The 15,325-nt window shown below is 52.3% G+C and overlaps 9 protein-coding genes across 9 annotated transcripts; 6 read left to right on the top strand and 3 right to left on the bottom strand.

Moving 5' to 3' along the window:
* Positions 1–28: 28 nt before the first annotated feature.
* Positions 29–1,645, bottom strand: DL89DRAFT_250348 (lissencephaly-1; the record flags this gene model as incomplete). Its single annotated transcript, XM_040885176.1, has 2 exons — positions 1,400–1,645; positions 29–1,301 (listed from the first exon to the last, which is right to left on the bottom strand). Exons 1-2 carry the CDS (start codon positions 1,447–1,449, stop codon positions 29–31), a joined length of 1,323 nt encoding a protein of 440 aa, XP_040739636.1. The 5' UTR covers positions 1,450–1,645.
* Positions 1,646–1,885: 240 nt separating this feature from the next.
* Positions 1,886–3,595, top strand: DL89DRAFT_261076 (uncharacterized protein; the record flags this gene model as incomplete). Its single annotated transcript, XM_040885835.1, has 1 exon — positions 1,886–3,595. The coding sequence occupies one exon, from the start codon at positions 1,886–1,888 to the stop codon at positions 3,593–3,595; it is 1,710 nt and encodes a 569-aa protein (XP_040739635.1).
* Positions 3,596–4,644: 1,049 nt separating this feature from the next.
* Positions 4,645–5,469, top strand: DL89DRAFT_227699 (uncharacterized protein; the record flags this gene model as incomplete). Its single annotated transcript, XM_040884864.1, has 2 exons — positions 4,645–5,115; positions 5,251–5,469. Coding segments are annotated over 2 exons (690 nt in total), but the record flags the coding sequence as incomplete, so codon positions are not given.
* A 1,082-nt stretch (positions 5,470–6,551) lies between these two features.
* On the top strand, positions 6,552–7,161 carry DL89DRAFT_114750 (uncharacterized protein). Its single transcript, XM_040883156.1, has one exon. The coding sequence runs from the start codon at positions 6,736–6,738 to the stop codon at positions 7,108–7,110; it is 375 nt and encodes a 124-aa protein (XP_040739633.1). The 5' UTR covers positions 6,552–6,735; the 3' UTR covers positions 7,111–7,161.
* A 1,132-nt stretch (positions 7,162–8,293) lies between these two features.
* On the top strand, positions 8,294–8,862 carry DL89DRAFT_114739 (uncharacterized protein). The gene has a single exon (XM_040883155.1). The coding sequence runs from the start codon at positions 8,424–8,426 to the stop codon at positions 8,751–8,753; it is 330 nt and encodes a 109-aa protein (XP_040739632.1). The 5' UTR covers positions 8,294–8,423; the 3' UTR covers positions 8,754–8,862.
* A 29-nt stretch (positions 8,863–8,891) lies between these two features.
* Positions 8,892–9,256, top strand: DL89DRAFT_270962 (uncharacterized protein). The gene has a single exon (XM_040888858.1). The coding sequence runs from the start codon at positions 9,012–9,014 to the stop codon at positions 9,168–9,170; it is 159 nt and encodes a 52-aa protein (XP_040739631.1). The 5' UTR covers positions 8,892–9,011; the 3' UTR covers positions 9,171–9,256.
* An 847-nt stretch (positions 9,257–10,103) lies between these two features.
* On the bottom strand, positions 10,104–11,177 carry DL89DRAFT_270961 (NAD(P)-binding protein). The gene has a single exon (XM_040888857.1). The coding sequence runs from the start codon at positions 11,113–11,115 to the stop codon at positions 10,330–10,332; it is 786 nt and encodes a 261-aa protein (XP_040739630.1). The 5' UTR covers positions 11,116–11,177; the 3' UTR covers positions 10,104–10,329.
* Positions 11,178–11,873: 696 nt separating this feature from the next.
* DL89DRAFT_114722 (uncharacterized protein) lies at positions 11,874–14,270 on the bottom strand. The gene is made up of 2 exons (XM_040883153.1): positions 14,187–14,270; positions 11,874–14,070 (listed from the first exon to the last, which is right to left on the bottom strand). The coding sequence occupies exon 2, from the start codon at positions 14,012–14,014 to the stop codon at positions 11,969–11,971; it is 2,046 nt and encodes a 681-aa protein (XP_040739629.1). The 5' UTR covers positions 14,015–14,070; positions 14,187–14,270; the 3' UTR covers positions 11,874–11,968.
* On the top strand, positions 14,148–15,307 carry DL89DRAFT_114726 (uncharacterized protein). Its single transcript, XM_040883154.1, has one exon. The coding sequence runs from the start codon at positions 14,248–14,250 to the stop codon at positions 15,268–15,270; it is 1,023 nt and encodes a 340-aa protein (XP_040739628.1). The 5' UTR covers positions 14,148–14,247; the 3' UTR covers positions 15,271–15,307.
* Positions 15,308–15,325: the final 18 nt, after the last annotated feature.

Genomic DNA, 15,325 nt, shown 5'->3' with positions numbered 1-15,325 from the left:
TATTAAGAGCTGTTCTTGAAGATTGGACTCACCGACACTCCCACAGCGAAACCTCCGTGTTTACCGACCCTGTCGCTACCAAGGGACTGACTACGCTGAAATCGACGCAGGTGACAAAGTGCGATGCGCTCTCGATCGTCTTTGCGCAGCGACCCGTGGCCAAATCCCAGATGCGCATTGTTTTATCGTCGGATACGGAGATCATGACCTTGCCCGATGGGTGGAAGACAAAGTCGCGCACCCAGTCGTCGTGGCCAACAAACGTATGCAGCAGCTGCCCAGAGGTTGAGTCCCACAGCCGAAGAGTCTTGTCACGCGCTGCGCTCATAACAAACAGACCGGGGGCGTTGGCTGGGTTTGGCGGAACGCCATTTGCGGTCCCACTCGTGCCATTTACGGCTGCTGCTGCGGGTGCATGCGTGGCTTTGACTGGCGGCAGCCCAGCCAGCTTCCGCAGGCAGACGTAGGCGCTGACAGGCGCAAACCGCGCAATCTCCACCACATTCTCGTGGCCACGCATGTCCATCTTGCACTCGCCCGAGCCGGCGTCCCATACGCGTACGCTCTGGTCGTTGGACGCGGTACACAGCAGCTTCGCGTCTTCGCTGGCAGCGACGTACCGCACCCACTCGGCGTGGCCGGTCAGCGTCTTGATGCAGTAGCCTGTGGACAGCTCCCAGATCTTAACCGTCTTGTCGCGCGACGCAGAGACTATCTTATCAGCGCCCAGGAAGCACACGGCCGACACGCAGTGGTCATGGCCATGCAGTGTGCGCACGCACTTGTAGTCGTCGGCGATGTCCCACACGCGCAGCGTCAGGTCGGCCGAGCACGTGACCAGCACTGCGCCCTTTGCATCGAAGGCCAGATCCTGGACGGCTTTGGTGTGGCCCTTGAGGGTCCGCTCAAAATCGCCCGACTCGGCGTCCCACAGCTTCACGGTCATGTCCTCCGAGGCCGTGGCCAGCACCGGATACTGCGGGTGGAAGCGCACACGTGTGACTGGCGCTCGATGCTGCGTCAGCTGTGTGCGGGCCGGCGGTCGTGGCAGCCACTCGTTTGTTTTGGCTGGCCGCCGGATGGCGCCAGAGCGGATCTCCTCCTGTAGCTTCGACATTTTCGACTCCAGCTCCATGATCTTCTTTTGCAGTCGGATCACCGACGTCCACTTTTTCGGCAGCAGGTTGTGGTGTCTGTCCTTGGGGTCTGCCACGAAGCCCTCGTTGCCCGTTTCCTTAGCAAACACGGCCAGGCTCTCCGTGTAGCCCTGCGTATGCATGAAATCGAGAATGGCCTTTTGTCTATATATGCGCGGTGGGGGGCAGCAGCGGGGGATTAGCGGGCAGTCAATGGTGACGGCTGTTCTCCATACGCACCCCTCTGGGCTCACGATACTTACAACTCCTTCTTTTGCCTCTCTGGCAGGACATGCTCAGTGGTGGAAGCCATTGGCGGAGCAGTGTGTTGAATTAGGGGTAGTGTAGAAACCGGTGAATGCGTGCGTGGATGTGAAATGAAATGGCTGGAAAACACAGGCAGCCTGAATGAAGCAGAAAAAGAGGGCACCAGCGGGATTACTAGCCAGGCAAGGCGAAATGCGAGAAGTAAAAGAAACACTAAGAGTTGAAGCTGTGCAGGCGAGAAGTGGAAGACTACCAGCGATAGACTCGCGCCTAGGCGAACTTTTTTCTACGAGCTTGAAGCTCCAGCCAGAGTGCCCGCTGATCGGCTAGGGCTGATCGCGTAATCACTGCATTGAATAGCAACACGTACTTTTTTTTTGCAAAGGTGAAGCGCAAAGCCTGGCTTGTGTTTTCGTGTTTCCTCGCCTCTGCTGAATCGCTGCACACACCTCGACACACTAGCTGATTTATATATTCTGACAATGTCCTTTGGGTCCTTTGGATCGTCTGCAACAGGCGCTCCGACTTTTGGAGCATCGCCGTTTGGAAATGCGGCCAGTAACAATAGCACCAGCACGACAGCGGGCACTGGCGGTGGCGGGCTCTTTGGCTCTGCCCCAGCAGCAGCCAGCAGCACTTCAGGTGTCAGCTTGTTTGGCTCAAACAGCCCTGCAAACCCCACGGCTACAGGCGGTCTGTTTGGCACCACTACTACGCCTGCTGCTACAACCACAAGCGGCGGCGGTTTGTTTGGCGGGAGCAGCACAGCGGCGGCGGTGACTGGGGGCAGCGGCCTGTTTGGTTCTAGCACTACTGCAACATCGACACCAGCAGGTGGCCTGTTTGGCTCTAGCACAGCACCTGCTGCCTCAGCTGCTGGCACTGGCCTGTTTGGATCTAGTACCACTGCAACATCGACACCAGCAGGTGGTCTGTTTGGGTCTAGCGCAGCACCTGCTACCTCGGCTGCTGGTACAGGTCTGTTTGGTTCTAGTGCCACTGCTACATCGACTCCTGGTACAGGCTTGTTTGGGTCTAGCGCAGCACCTGCTACCTCAACTGCTGGAGGTGGGTTATTCGGGTCAAGCAAAGCGGCGACGTCCACTGGTGGAGGAGGGCTGTTTGGATCAACCAGCACTGCGCCTGTATCAACTAGCACTACGGGCGGCGGGCTATTTGGATCTTCATCGACAGCAGCAACAGCCACGGCAGGTTTAGGCGGAGGACTTTTTGGTAGCAAGACGCCAGCGGCAGCCCCGGCGTTTGGGTCGAGTGCTGCCGCTGCTATTGGGGCTGGGGCTGCTGTGGCTGCCACTGCCACTGCACCTGCACCTGCACCTGCAGCCATTACGAAAAAGACAAAGTTTGTTGACTTGCCCAAGGATATGCAAAAGCTGCTGGAGGAGATCGAGCAGCACAAGCAGGTGCAGGTTCAGATTGGCGAGGGCATTGTAGTTAGCGACACTGAGGAGGGGCTTAAAGATATATCGCGCACGGTGCAACGCCTGATGCAGGAGCTGTCTGTGGTGAAAATGACGCTGAAGGGCGACCGTGAGCGCGTCGACGAGGCCAAGACACGGGTGAACTTTGATGTCAAGCATGCCGAGAAGGCAGCGAATCTAGTCGCCCATGCCACCGACGACGGGTCGTGGTCGCAGGGCGGCCTGACGCCGATGCAGATGGCGTCTCGCCAGCGGGCGATGCTGGCCATGCGCAGCAAGCCTGGCCAAGTCCCGTCGGTGCTGAGTCTGCTGCAGCAGGGGCTGGACAAGGACAGCGCTGCTGCCATGGCCACAGCCGCTGCCATTGCCGCTGGCAAGCCTGGCGCAGGCACGACGACCTCGCCGGAGGAGGCAGTCCGGCGTATCCGCATCTCGGGAGTGCACTCGCAGATTGCCAGCGACTACTTCTGGGCGTGGCTGTCGCGCGTCGAGGCATCGGCCGAGGTGCTGACCGAGCGTCTTGGCCAACTTGAGCACCACGTGTCGGCATCGCTGGCGTCCAGCGCGTCGCTGCAAGGCTCGGCTGATGCCCAGGCAGGATCGCAGCAGCAGCGGCCAACACCGAAGGCAGTATCTGACGTCATCCAGTACCAGAACGACTCGTTTATGGCCATTGCTGGCAAGCTGGCGGCTGTCGACGAAGATGTGCGCCGGCTGAAGCGCAAGCTCGGCATCAAGGAGTCAGAGTGACTTGCGGCTTTTCGATTTCTCGCACCAGCCAATTTTTTTGGAGCCCCATGTGACTGCTAGACTAAATGTGACCTCTACCTCGCATCTCTGCACATACACTTGCCACGACGGTGTCCGGAGGCGCTCTGACGTCAAGGAAAGGAGGGGGCGCGATTTGCTTTCCCTGTCCCCCATCAGCCCCGCCCCACTGGCCCGCAGCCGGCTACAGTGAAACACCTACCCGGCATCTGACTCGCAGATGGTGCTGCCCCCTGGTCACTCGTCCACATTATTTTCGTATTCCAAAAGATATTTTTCCTCAGCACATCTCGGCCACTGGCGCACTGGGCGTGCCACAGCAATATTGCGCGACTGGTCAGTTAAACGCGGGAATCGCAGTGGCCTACCCGTCCCCGGCTGCCATTGACGGCCGCCGCCGCATTGTTTTATACCCACTTTGCTTCTCCAGCCTTCCGCCTCACTGTCTTACTCGGAAGCCTATCAATGTTAGCCTGTGCTGCCGCTGTCCACTTTCCATATATGTAGGCCTAGGCGCCCTGCCCCACCGCTTCCCAACAACACGCCCCTTTCCTCTCTCCTGGCACTCGCAATCCCTTTTGTTTCTCCTTGTCGTTCATTATCCTCCGATACCTGCGGTACTCCTAGCGGCACACGGTTTCCCTCTTTTTTTTTCTTTCATTCGCGGAATGACTGGCAGCTCACAGGCGCACGAAAGCACGCCGCTGCTTACCCAGCATAGCCCTCCAGCGCGCAGCAGAAAAAAGCAGCTGCCTTCGTCTACCAACCATGGCGTCTGGATGGTGCTTGCCATCACGGCTCTGGCAGCGCTGGCAATTGTTGCGCTCGGGTTCATAGCGCTGTTTGATAGCACCAGCGATCGCCCGCCGAACACGGAAACACAGCTCAACAGCTCGAGCGTCGGCCGGTTTTTGCACATCACAGATCTACACGTCGACCCCTACTACCGGCCTGGATCCACCACATACTCGAGCTGCCACCGCAAGCCGCCATCGAGCAGCAAGAGCTCCCCCCGCCACAGCCTACGCGTGATGGACGACGGCATTGCCGACTCCAGCAGCAAGCAATGGAAGCGATTCGACCGCGACGGCCACGGCCACACGGGGCCCTTTGGAATCCCAGAGGCAAAGTGCGATTCGCCTGTGGCGCTGGTCAATGCAACCGCCGAGTACCTGCGCGCAAACTGGGCCAGCAGGCTCGACTTTGTAATCTGGACCGGCGACAGTGGCCGCCACGACAGCGACGCCGAGATCCCTCGCACCTTTGAGGAGATCGTGGAGCAGAACTACATTACCGCTGACGCCATGCGCTACGCCTTCCCGGCCATCCCCGTGGTCCCCAACATCGGCAACAACGACATCAGCCCGCACAACGAGCTGCCGAGCCCAGGCCACAAGCGCGCTCGCCTGACGTACCGTCAGCTGAGCAAGGCATGGCACGGCTTTATCCCCGACGACCAGATGCGCACCTTCCGCTACGGCGGCTACTTTGCCAAGGACGTCGTCGACTATGGCGACTCGGTGCCCGACGACCAGGTTGGGGAAAATCCTCCAGCTGCCGAGACCAGCGCTGCTGCTGGCATTGCCGGCATGAAAAAGCCCAAGAAAGCCCCCAAGAAACAGAAGCCAGTGCGCAAGCCCCGCGGCATCACCGTGCTGAGCCTCAATACCATCTACTGGTACCGCGCCAATGCCAAGGTCGGCGGCTGCGCTGCCGACGACTCACCAGGCCTGGCCCAACTTGCGTGGATCCGCTACCAGCTCCGCCGGGCTCGCCAGCGCAACCGCGACCTGATTCTGATGGGCCATGTAATACCCAACCGCGACAACTACCGCCCCACGTGCTACCATGGCTACGCCCGCACCGTCACACAGGTCGTTCCGCCTCCAGCGCTCGGTGCAACCAACAATCTCAACCGCAAGCCCAGTGAGAGCAGCGACGACGAATACGACCTGCCTATTGTGCATGCCCAGCTCTATGGCCATAGCAACGTCGACGTCTGGTCGTTCGTCGGCCAGGAAGTCGAGTGGATCACCTCGAACACACCGATGGAGTTTGTCAACTCCACTGTGCAGCCTGCCGCTGCTGTCAAGGACCAGCGGCTATGGTGGGAGAGGGAGATCGACGAGGAATCAGGGTACTTTGGCAAGCTTATCCGTGATGTGTGGTCAACCGATGGCGCCAAGTCTACCTCGGCCCAGACCACGGCCGATCAGCAAGCCGATGCTGCCATTGCACCATACACAGAGGGCGAGCGCGACTGGGCTGATATGGAGGACGACCCCGAGGTGTCGTTCGTCGAAAATGAGCACGGCCAGCTCTGGCCCACCACCGATCTGACCATGCGCATGGCTCTGCCTGGCGATTTTGTCGACACCCTGTTCAAGGAATTCGAGCGTGTGCTCGTGCTGCCACGTATCCCGCGCCTGAGCATCACGACCATCTCTCCCAGCATCATCCCCAAGTACTTCCCCGCCTTCCGCGTCTTTTACTACGCCCGCACTCCCAGCAATGGCCAGTGGCAGAAGCTTTCGTTAGGCACTCTGTTGGACTACGACGTATACTGGGCCAACCTGAACAAGCTGAACAAGGCTGCCAACATCGAAAGATTCTTCGCGCCGCTCTACCGCTTCTCTTCAGTCTACAGGCTCAATGATCTCTCTGTTGACTCGTACATTGAGTGGGCACGCAAGCTGGTGGGCTCAAAGTCGCTGCGGAAACGCTTCCGGTCGCTGACATATCTCAACACGTAGTCTCCCTTTCATAGAGCCCTTATTTTCTGGTTGGCGCTTTGTATTATTGCTTTCTTAGCCTACTCTTTATTTTTATAGAAGCCGCTTTTACTATTGCATTGAGAAGCAGCGTGCGCTCCTCAGCACGCTAACTGCGCCCATCACGACTTGTTTGGCCGATCCACTGGCAGGTGATTGCTGGTTCTAGATCGTACACCGCCGGAGCTGCCTGTAGATTGCCCGCCAGGGCGAGAGCAGCTTGGACCGGCGGTGCTCTGCTGCATTATTAGCGAAAAAGCTGTCTACAGCAGTGCTGTTGCAGCCGACTCTTTGCCGCCACCGTCTCATTCTCACCTATGTTGATAGCTGGAAATATTTGCTGATAAACCTATGTCTCTTGTAACAACTCTTTACGCTGTTTCAGCCGCAGCCACTGCGTTCGTCTTTGGAGTGATAATACACGCCTGTGCTAAACCCGATCCACATAAACCCAAAAACCACCAACCTCCTGGCCCGTTACCGATTCCTCAGAATGCAGTGTCAGGTCACCCGCAGTACACTTCTAACGCAGGGCTTAGTGGCTACTTACATGTCGAGCCTCCTGCAAACGCGGCTGTGGTGTCTATTCCTACGTCGCTCAGCTGGCAACACCAAAACAGCGCTGAGAAAAAAAACCCCCTTACTCCATACTCGCTACAGAGCAACCTTCTGATGCCCACATGCAGCATTATTGCTCCACCGCCAAGAATCTACACACCGGAATAGAGAAGAGGTACTGTGAATAGCTGTTCTCCAACCTAGGCAATGGTGCTGTTCTCGACAATCAATGAGTCCATAGGGATTTATCCATGCTGGTTTTTGAATATCTCAGCACAGGCAATCTGCACTTCTTCTGGATTCCGCAATAAATATGCTCAGCACCCATGGCCATCTGTCGTCGACTATCCACTGACACAACAGCGTAGAGTCGAGGTGGATTGGGGCCTCTAATGTCCTGAAGCCTAATTCCACAAGAGATGCATACATGCTGCCGCTGTCATGCCATTCCTGATGCTTGGCACTGGGCTTGAAGCTCAGAATCATATCACTGGCTTGTTCGCACGAATGCCTCTCTTTTCTGGAGTGAACAGGTACTAGACCAGCGCATGCAGCAGCAGCAGATATCCCCTGCCAACAGTGTCCCAAGCAGTCACAAAACAAATAGCCTGCTTGCTTGGAAACCCGCGCGCAGTCGGCTCCGCGATGAACCGCCACTCAGGAAATCAACCCACGATAAAAAGAACATTCTAATTAGTTGTGGACTGTTCTCTCTGGTTTTGCCCAACACACTTCTCATGCTGCATGACGCTGGTGCCAAGACCGCATCATCGTGGGGCAACCAGGAGCAGCTGTCTATTTAAAGGGCTCTGGTTGTCAGCGGCTTTTCTGGCCACAGGTCATCTCTGCTTCGCTGCTACACTTCTAATTTGTATCAACTATGGTAAACTACTCTACATACCTGGCAATTTTCATCGTTGTTATCGTGCTTATAATACTGTCGTCCTGGGGTCGGATGTACGTGAAAAAACGCGCAGCGCAACAGCACTTTCAACAAAACAGCACAATCCAAATCTTCCAGCCGCTGCCTCAAGAAAACATTACACTGCCCCCGCCTGTAACTGCCCACCGCCGCCGGTCAAGCGTGGACAGCCAGCTTCCCGTTTACACGCCAGCCAACTACAACAAACCGCCGTCATACGAGGCAGCTATTGCGTCGCCGCCTTCGGCCCGTGCGGCATAGACGCTCAGGCGTTTTCTGTAAATACAAACTTTGCTTAATAGATCGCAAATACCGCCGATTAGATTACACCGTGTCATGCGCTAGATGGCTATTGCATGACTTGCCCGAAACGACATTGTCGCCTGGACATCAGCGTAGCCTTCATGCATGTTTCAGGAGTAATGGGCTGGGTGAATACATAATTAGCCATACCCGGCCACAAAATACTGACCAAATGCCGCTCTAAAAACATCTGTCTTCTTCCTCCGTATCATCCCTATCGTCCATACCTAGTGGCACGGAACTGGTCCAACACAACATGATATTTATTGCGTTCCTCATCATCCCTGCTTTTATCGTCTTGTGGGGTGTACTGCGTGGGTGTATGATCCGTCGTGCGACAAAACGGCAGGCTGAGCTGCCACAAAGCCGGCCAGCACCACTTAGGCATGTACCAGTGCTCGATCCTGCATTCGCACAACCAGTTCAGTATCCGCCCCCTGTTGCCAGCCACTACTCTCGTCGCAGCATTGAGACGGATATCCTCCCTATATACAACCCGCCGTCACGGTCCCCAGTGCTTAAGGACGACCCACCTGCATACAATACGCTGATAGCCCCACCGCTGTCGATGCAGATGGCCGCATAGTTTGTGTGTAAATGTAGTAATTCGCTCTGGTCAACCAAATTCCATCACGTTTTTCGCCCATAATCAATAACGATTGCCCCATTGTATGCACCTCAACAGTCACTCTGTGGAAAATAGCAGAATCTTTACTGTTCACGCCCCGTTAATATTCAACTTTCGTCGCCAATATCAATGACGATGCGAGTGGGAACACGGGTCAAGAGAGACACTGTGAGATTATACCAGTGGTACTGAGCAATATGTGACGTTTCCGCTAAAATGGCCTTACAAACATTCTATCCCTTATACCACGTTACAGCAGTTGATGCAGCAGTATCACAGGTGGTTACTACTCGTAAGCATGCTATCAACATTAAGTGTGATATTGTGGCTGATGAGACCACTTATTCCAACGGTGTAGGCAAAGGGCAGATATAGCTCACTATGTAAAAGTATAAGAACATAATAATTTTTAGCTAAGGGTACTGGAGGCTATTCATAGTTGCTTATTTGCTCAATAATTACCTAAAAATTTTGTAACTTTTAATACTTTTACTGAAATAGTCTTTCTATCTAAGCTGCTAGTTGTATCTTAGAATAATTTTAGTAAATAGGATATTTTTATGGTTAGTTAACCATATTTACAATAGAGAGTATAGTTAGGAGGTCATTCATAGTTAGAAAAGTTTTAAGAAACCAAATATCTTATGTTGGAATAATCTACTAATAAACTATAAATAATATACTAGTAACTAATAAATATTTTAATAACTAGATTATTTAGTAACATCTAAAATGATATTAGCAACTATATTAGTAAATAAACAAAAATACCAAAATAGGCTCTTCTACAAAACCCCTATTGGAGGTTATTCACAATTACTGAACTAGGTAATAATTATTTAAATCTTCTAATACTTTTTATACTTTTATTATTTTTGCACTTCTATGAAACCCCCATCAGTATCCTGAAAAATTTCAGTTGATACACAATTAATATGCTTCTACTGAGATAGAGGTTGGGTCATAAGAAATCAACTGAAATTTTTCAGGATGCCAATGGGGGTTTCATAAAAGCTCAAAAAAAAAAAACAAAAGAACAAAAAGTTTTATAAGTTCTAAATATTTTTTACTTAGTTTAGTGATTGTGAATGACCTCCATTGGCATCTTAGAAAAGTTTTAGTAAATATTATTAACTAGAAAAAATATGACATATTTGGGGTTAATTATCTTTGGGCAATAAAAGTCAATATCTTAATAGATATGGCTATGCAACTATAAGGAAATCATAATTACTAAAACTTTTCTAAGATGCTGATAGTAGTTTGGGTAAAATAGTTATTTCACTGAAATTGCTAGTAGTAATAACATGTGTAAACAATTACTAGGCAAATAAGTAACTCTGTATAGCCTCTATAGGGGATTAACCAAAGAAAGCAGAATTGAATTGCCAATATGAGAAATTGAGCCTATTGAAATTTGAAGCCCATAGGCAACAATTGAAGAACCCCACTCCCAAGTACTAGGTTGAGATACGAATTGATTTATATATGAAAAAGTATGTGGAAGCATATATGGTATCAAGCATTCCATAGCTCATGGCTTTACCAGAACTCCGCCGTCGATGACCATTATTGCCCCAGTAACATAGGCCCCAGCCGTTGATGAAAGGTAGATAATTGCAGAGGCAGCATCTGCTTTATGTCCGAGGCGCTTAAGAGGAATGGAATTTATAGCAGCCTTCTTGCGGAGCTCATTCTGCTGGTCATATAGTATTGTGGCAAAGAGGCCAGGGGCAATAGCATTGACGTTGACATTGTAGGGTGCAAGCTTTTGCGCCAGATCGCGTGTCATATGAGCCAAACCTGCCTTGCACGATGGGTACAAAGTATTGGAAACTGATAGGGCTGTCATAGCAGCAACACTTGTCACATTAATAACTCGCGCAGGATCGTTGTCAGTAGCTGTCTTTAGCAGCAGAGGAAGGAATTTTTGGACAAGGGTAAGCGGGCGCTGCAGGGTGATGGTAATGTCGCGCACCATGTCTGACTCGGTCAGCTCAATAAATGGCTTTGATGTCACCAAGACTGCGTTGTTGATGAGGACATGGACTCCATTTGGCTCCCTGCGCGCTATTTCTCTAACGAGCGCCTCGACTTGGTCATACTCAAGAAGGTCACAGACGACATACTGGCACTTGCCAGGCCCACTAGCTGTCAGACGCTCAGACTCGCGCTTGAGGTTCTCTTCGTTACGGCTGGCAATGTAGACATTGGCGCCATTTGCAACTAGTCCGTCGGCAGCCATCAGCCCGATACCTATAGCACCACCAGTGATAACGAAGGTCTTGTTGTTAACAGAAAAGAGCGATGCGATGTCCATGATAAAGAGTATGTTTAAAACGTCAGTGTAGCGGAGATAACGAGCAGTTGCTGTGGAGGCTCTACGCTTTGTTGTGCAAAGAGAGAGGCACAGTTTGGGGCGTGCGAAGCATTACCTTGTCATTGTTCGCTCCTGAAGTGGAGATTATTCCATGTTGTTTCCTTCACACTGAGTGCAAAACCCATGCATTCCCACCAGCACCCCTAGATTACAATGCTAAAGCCATGAAGTGTTCAACAACCTCAAACTGGGACAACAGGTAATAGCGTATGCAATGTTTGTGGCCAGCAGGCTCATTTATTCATGATTTGGATACCTACAGATGCCACTAGAGAATGAAGTTACAGTACAATTAATGGTTTGGCAAAACCAAAAGTTGACTTTCAGCAAATGAAAACAATGTCAAAATTTATGCTTGCTTCAGTGGGTCATGATGGCAATATCCCCATATTCGGAAAGCGGGCAATGCAAGTATAGCGCTACCAAGTATTCCAGGTTTACCTGCATGGGTTGTGTATCAGAGCCTAGCATATCTTTTAGGAAGGGGTACGCCTCTATATCTTATAACCATTGCACGCACCATAGCCTCACCAAAAATACTTTAATATACTGCCTATACATGAACTATTTCGTAAACATGTTCCCTCAGATGTTGCATTTTTAGTTTATTCGGGGCTAAGTGATACACGCAGAGCTATGTATTGTATGAATCAATAATCTGCCTATAGCCAGCCGGTGCCGTCATCGCCAAGTGTGCAATATTTTGTCCCATTTGCGGCATGTCAAACGATGAAGATAGATATGTCTTTTGCTATTAGTCGCAAAAACGAATGGACAAAAGAAAATAAAGCTTTTAGAGCTCGTCGTGAGCATAGGGGATGGGTGAAACAGAAACAGCGTCATCCTGAGGCGCAGCAGGAACAGGTGTCTTCCCAGAAGGGTCATCCTTCCCATCTACCATACCATCCTCTGGCATAGGGCAGGCGAAGGGGCCAGTAATAAGCGCATGGTATTCGCACTTTTCGGGCTCGGTGACCTTTACTATCTCGATCTCCTCGGCACACTCAAATGTCGCAATAAGCGAGCGGTTGGGCCCGTTCCAGCACTTGTTTCCATTCAGGTACTTGTGGGTGGTATACAGCGTAATTCCGTCGCTGTCCTTGGCGAACTCAGCAAAAGAGCCCAGGTGCTGGCGGGAATTGTCCTTGTTGCTGATCTGAGTAGCCTGGTCCAGCAAGCATACCTCGTACGTGTACTCACCAGCATCCAAAGAGTAACATTTGTCCTTCAGCGGCAGGTACATATCGCGCTCGCCCAAGTCCTTACCCAGGAGCTCGGAAAGCACGCTGACATCATTTGCCAGCTGGCTCTTATCCGAGCTCGCAGTATAGTACGCACTGCGTGCATCGGCCAACCGCTGCTGGAAATCCACATCAGGCTGCTCGGAATCCACCGGAGTTTCGGTGGTCTCGTCAAGTATAAGCTCGAGCCGCGCCTTGGCCTCAGCGACGCGCTCCTGGGCCTTAGCAATCTCCAGAGTCTCGTACTGGCTAGAAATTACTGTGCTATCAGCATCACGCATCTGCTCGAACTCTCCCAAGCCGACGACGGCGGCCTTGACGGCCAAGTCATGGTAGTTTTTGTTATAGTCATCGCGCAGCTTGGCCAAGATGCCGTAGAGCAGGTCGATGTCAGCCTTGTTGGTCTCGCGCTCGCTCTCAGCAATATTGATTGCGTCACGGCAGGCTTCGTAGTTTTTGTCGTCTTGCAATTCGCTGTCGCGGTCCATCTCCTGTTCACGTGCAGCCCGCGCTCCCTCGCCTTCCTCCATCACCGATGCCGCCGCATTTTCCAGGTACGGGTATGCGTCGGCAAACTCGGTGTACTCCTTGACAGCCAGATTCACCGCCTCGTCATTGAACTCGGCGTTGTGCTCGCGGCGCACTGCACGTAGAAGCATAATCAACGAATCGCGCTGCCACCGGCTGCGATGCAAGGCCATGGCCAGGTGCCGCCGGTACGCGATCAGATCTGGCAGATATTCGTCAAAGAGACCCTGCTTGCGCATTGCGCGGTCACTGTCCTGGTTGGCCCGCATCTCCTGTTCCTGCTTTTCCAGCATGTCCTTCAGCTGCTCAGCCTCCGCAAGATGGACTTCGGCGTCAGCTAGTTTAGATTGCTTGCGAGCAAGCTCTTCGCGCTTGATTTTGCGCAGCCCCGATGCCTCACGCACTAGCTGCCTCAGCCGTTGCTGCCCTGCCTTCTGCTCTTTCTCCTGGCTGGCCCTCAACTCCCGGTGCGCGCGGCCCACTGTATCACACGTGTTGGGACATACCACATGCGAGTCCCATTCATCCGACCCATCGCAGCACTGCGGATCGCACACGCCGTCGTTGACTCTGGCAGAGTCGATAATGGCCGGCTCGTGCCCTTCGTTGCGGCAATAGAACGTGCCGTTATTACATGCCGACGTACCCGGCTCGTCTGAGCCGTCAGTGCAATCGCAGTAGTCGTCATTGACACGCGCAAACGGAATCTCCTTGGACCCATCCAAGCACTCGAAATTGCCCCGTGCATTCGCCACATATTTTTCGGCCAAAGCCGGGTTCAGGCCACGAATCTGTGCCGAGGTGCTTACCACTGAGTGTGGCAGCAGCAGCAGGAACGACGCGAGTGCAATACGGGTCTGCATCTGAGTAGAAGATGAAAAAAAAAAAAGACGACAATAGACAGGATTACAAAGAGAAAGCCAGGCTGGGCTATGGGCTCGCTCTCGCTTGTGCCTATGACGCGCATGGTCGTGGCAAATCCAATGATCCGTGCATCTAATCATGTCTTCTCCGCAATGTCTAAATATAGCTACCCTCATCCATGTGATCGCCGGCCATGTACTATTCATATATGCTTTTTCCTACTCTATGGCTTGCTGCTGCAGCCACTGCTGTGTTCGTATTCCTAAAATATAGAAAGAAAATGCTGCTTTAGTGGTCGACAAAGGGGGCAGGGAGGGAGGGGCCAGGTTTTAGACTGTCTCTTTGTTGTTTTCCAGACCGCGATTGGAACAAGTATACCTGCAATCTCTTGCAATGACTAGTGGATATTGTTTCCAGGCAAGGAATCGCTATATTGAAAATGAAAACCAAGCATTCCAACAAAGGAGAAAAGAAACCAGCCTTTGTAATGCTTGGCAAAAACACCACATGTCATCTAGAAGGCCAAGTGAGCACAGCGCCTCCTCGCCCCCCAACTAAAAAAGTTGGTCCTGCAAGGTGTCATGTATTTATACATAGCTCATCCCCCTTCGCTGTTTGTGCAGCTGTTCATCCTGGAATTTATTTTTTACTTCCACTTCCCCTTCTCTCTCCAGCTCTTCCGAGGCTTTTTCTTCATTTTCCTTGTTATACATATATTTTAATGAAGGCCTCTTACCTTGCTTTTCTTCTGAGCCTTTGTGCCTTGGTCATTGCGCAAGAATTGCCATCCACTGACCAGCAGCCATCAGCTAGCGACACTGGCGTTGCTGACACCACAAAGGCCACGCATACTACACAGAGTACAGAGAGTACGGGGACCACCAAATCCGAGCCTACTAGCATGACGCGCTCGGAACCAACCTCCGATACCACTGAGCATATTACCAGCACACCGACCGACATGGATACCGGCGACACTGAGACAGTGACCTCAACCACTACTGTGACATCCTTCCCTCCGATGCCAACCACCAAACATTCCTCCGCTAAACACAGCACAGCCGTGGACACATCGCATTCTCCGACATCCACCGAGCCAACACCAGTCTCAACTGACACCTCCACAGGGACACCGTCGCCAACAAAGAAGCCGACTTTACAGGATAGCAAAAAAAAGTCGAATCTCCCTACCGGCGCTATCATTGGCATAGTAATCGGCGGCGTAGTGGTGCTTGCTGGTGCATTCATTGCATTCCTGTTTTGGCGCCGCAGCAAGCAGCGTAGCAAGTTCTCGAGCAAGATTGACTATGCCGAGTTCCCTGAATTTAGTCCCTCCCACTCTAACGCCAACCAGACGAGTGCCTTGCCGCACAACCAAACCACAAATACTGGGCTTGGGCTATCGGACGAGTCAGGGCACCCGCAGCAGGGTGTGTTTCTACGTGAGCTCGACGAGGCGTAACAAAAATCACTTTCATTGAGTAATATATTTATCGCGTTTTTACTACCTCAGCTCC

The sequence above is a fragment of the Linderina pennispora genome, assembly GCF_002104995.1.
Source record: "Linderina pennispora strain ATCC 12442 chromosome Unknown DL89scaffold_30, whole genome shotgun sequence".
In the NCBI taxonomy this organism is placed as follows: Eukaryota; Fungi; Kickxellomycota; class Kickxellomycetes; order Kickxellales; family Kickxellaceae; genus Linderina; species Linderina pennispora.
The sequence above is the reverse complement of the archived record's forward strand: the minus strand, read 5'-3'. Positions and strand labels throughout refer to the sequence as shown.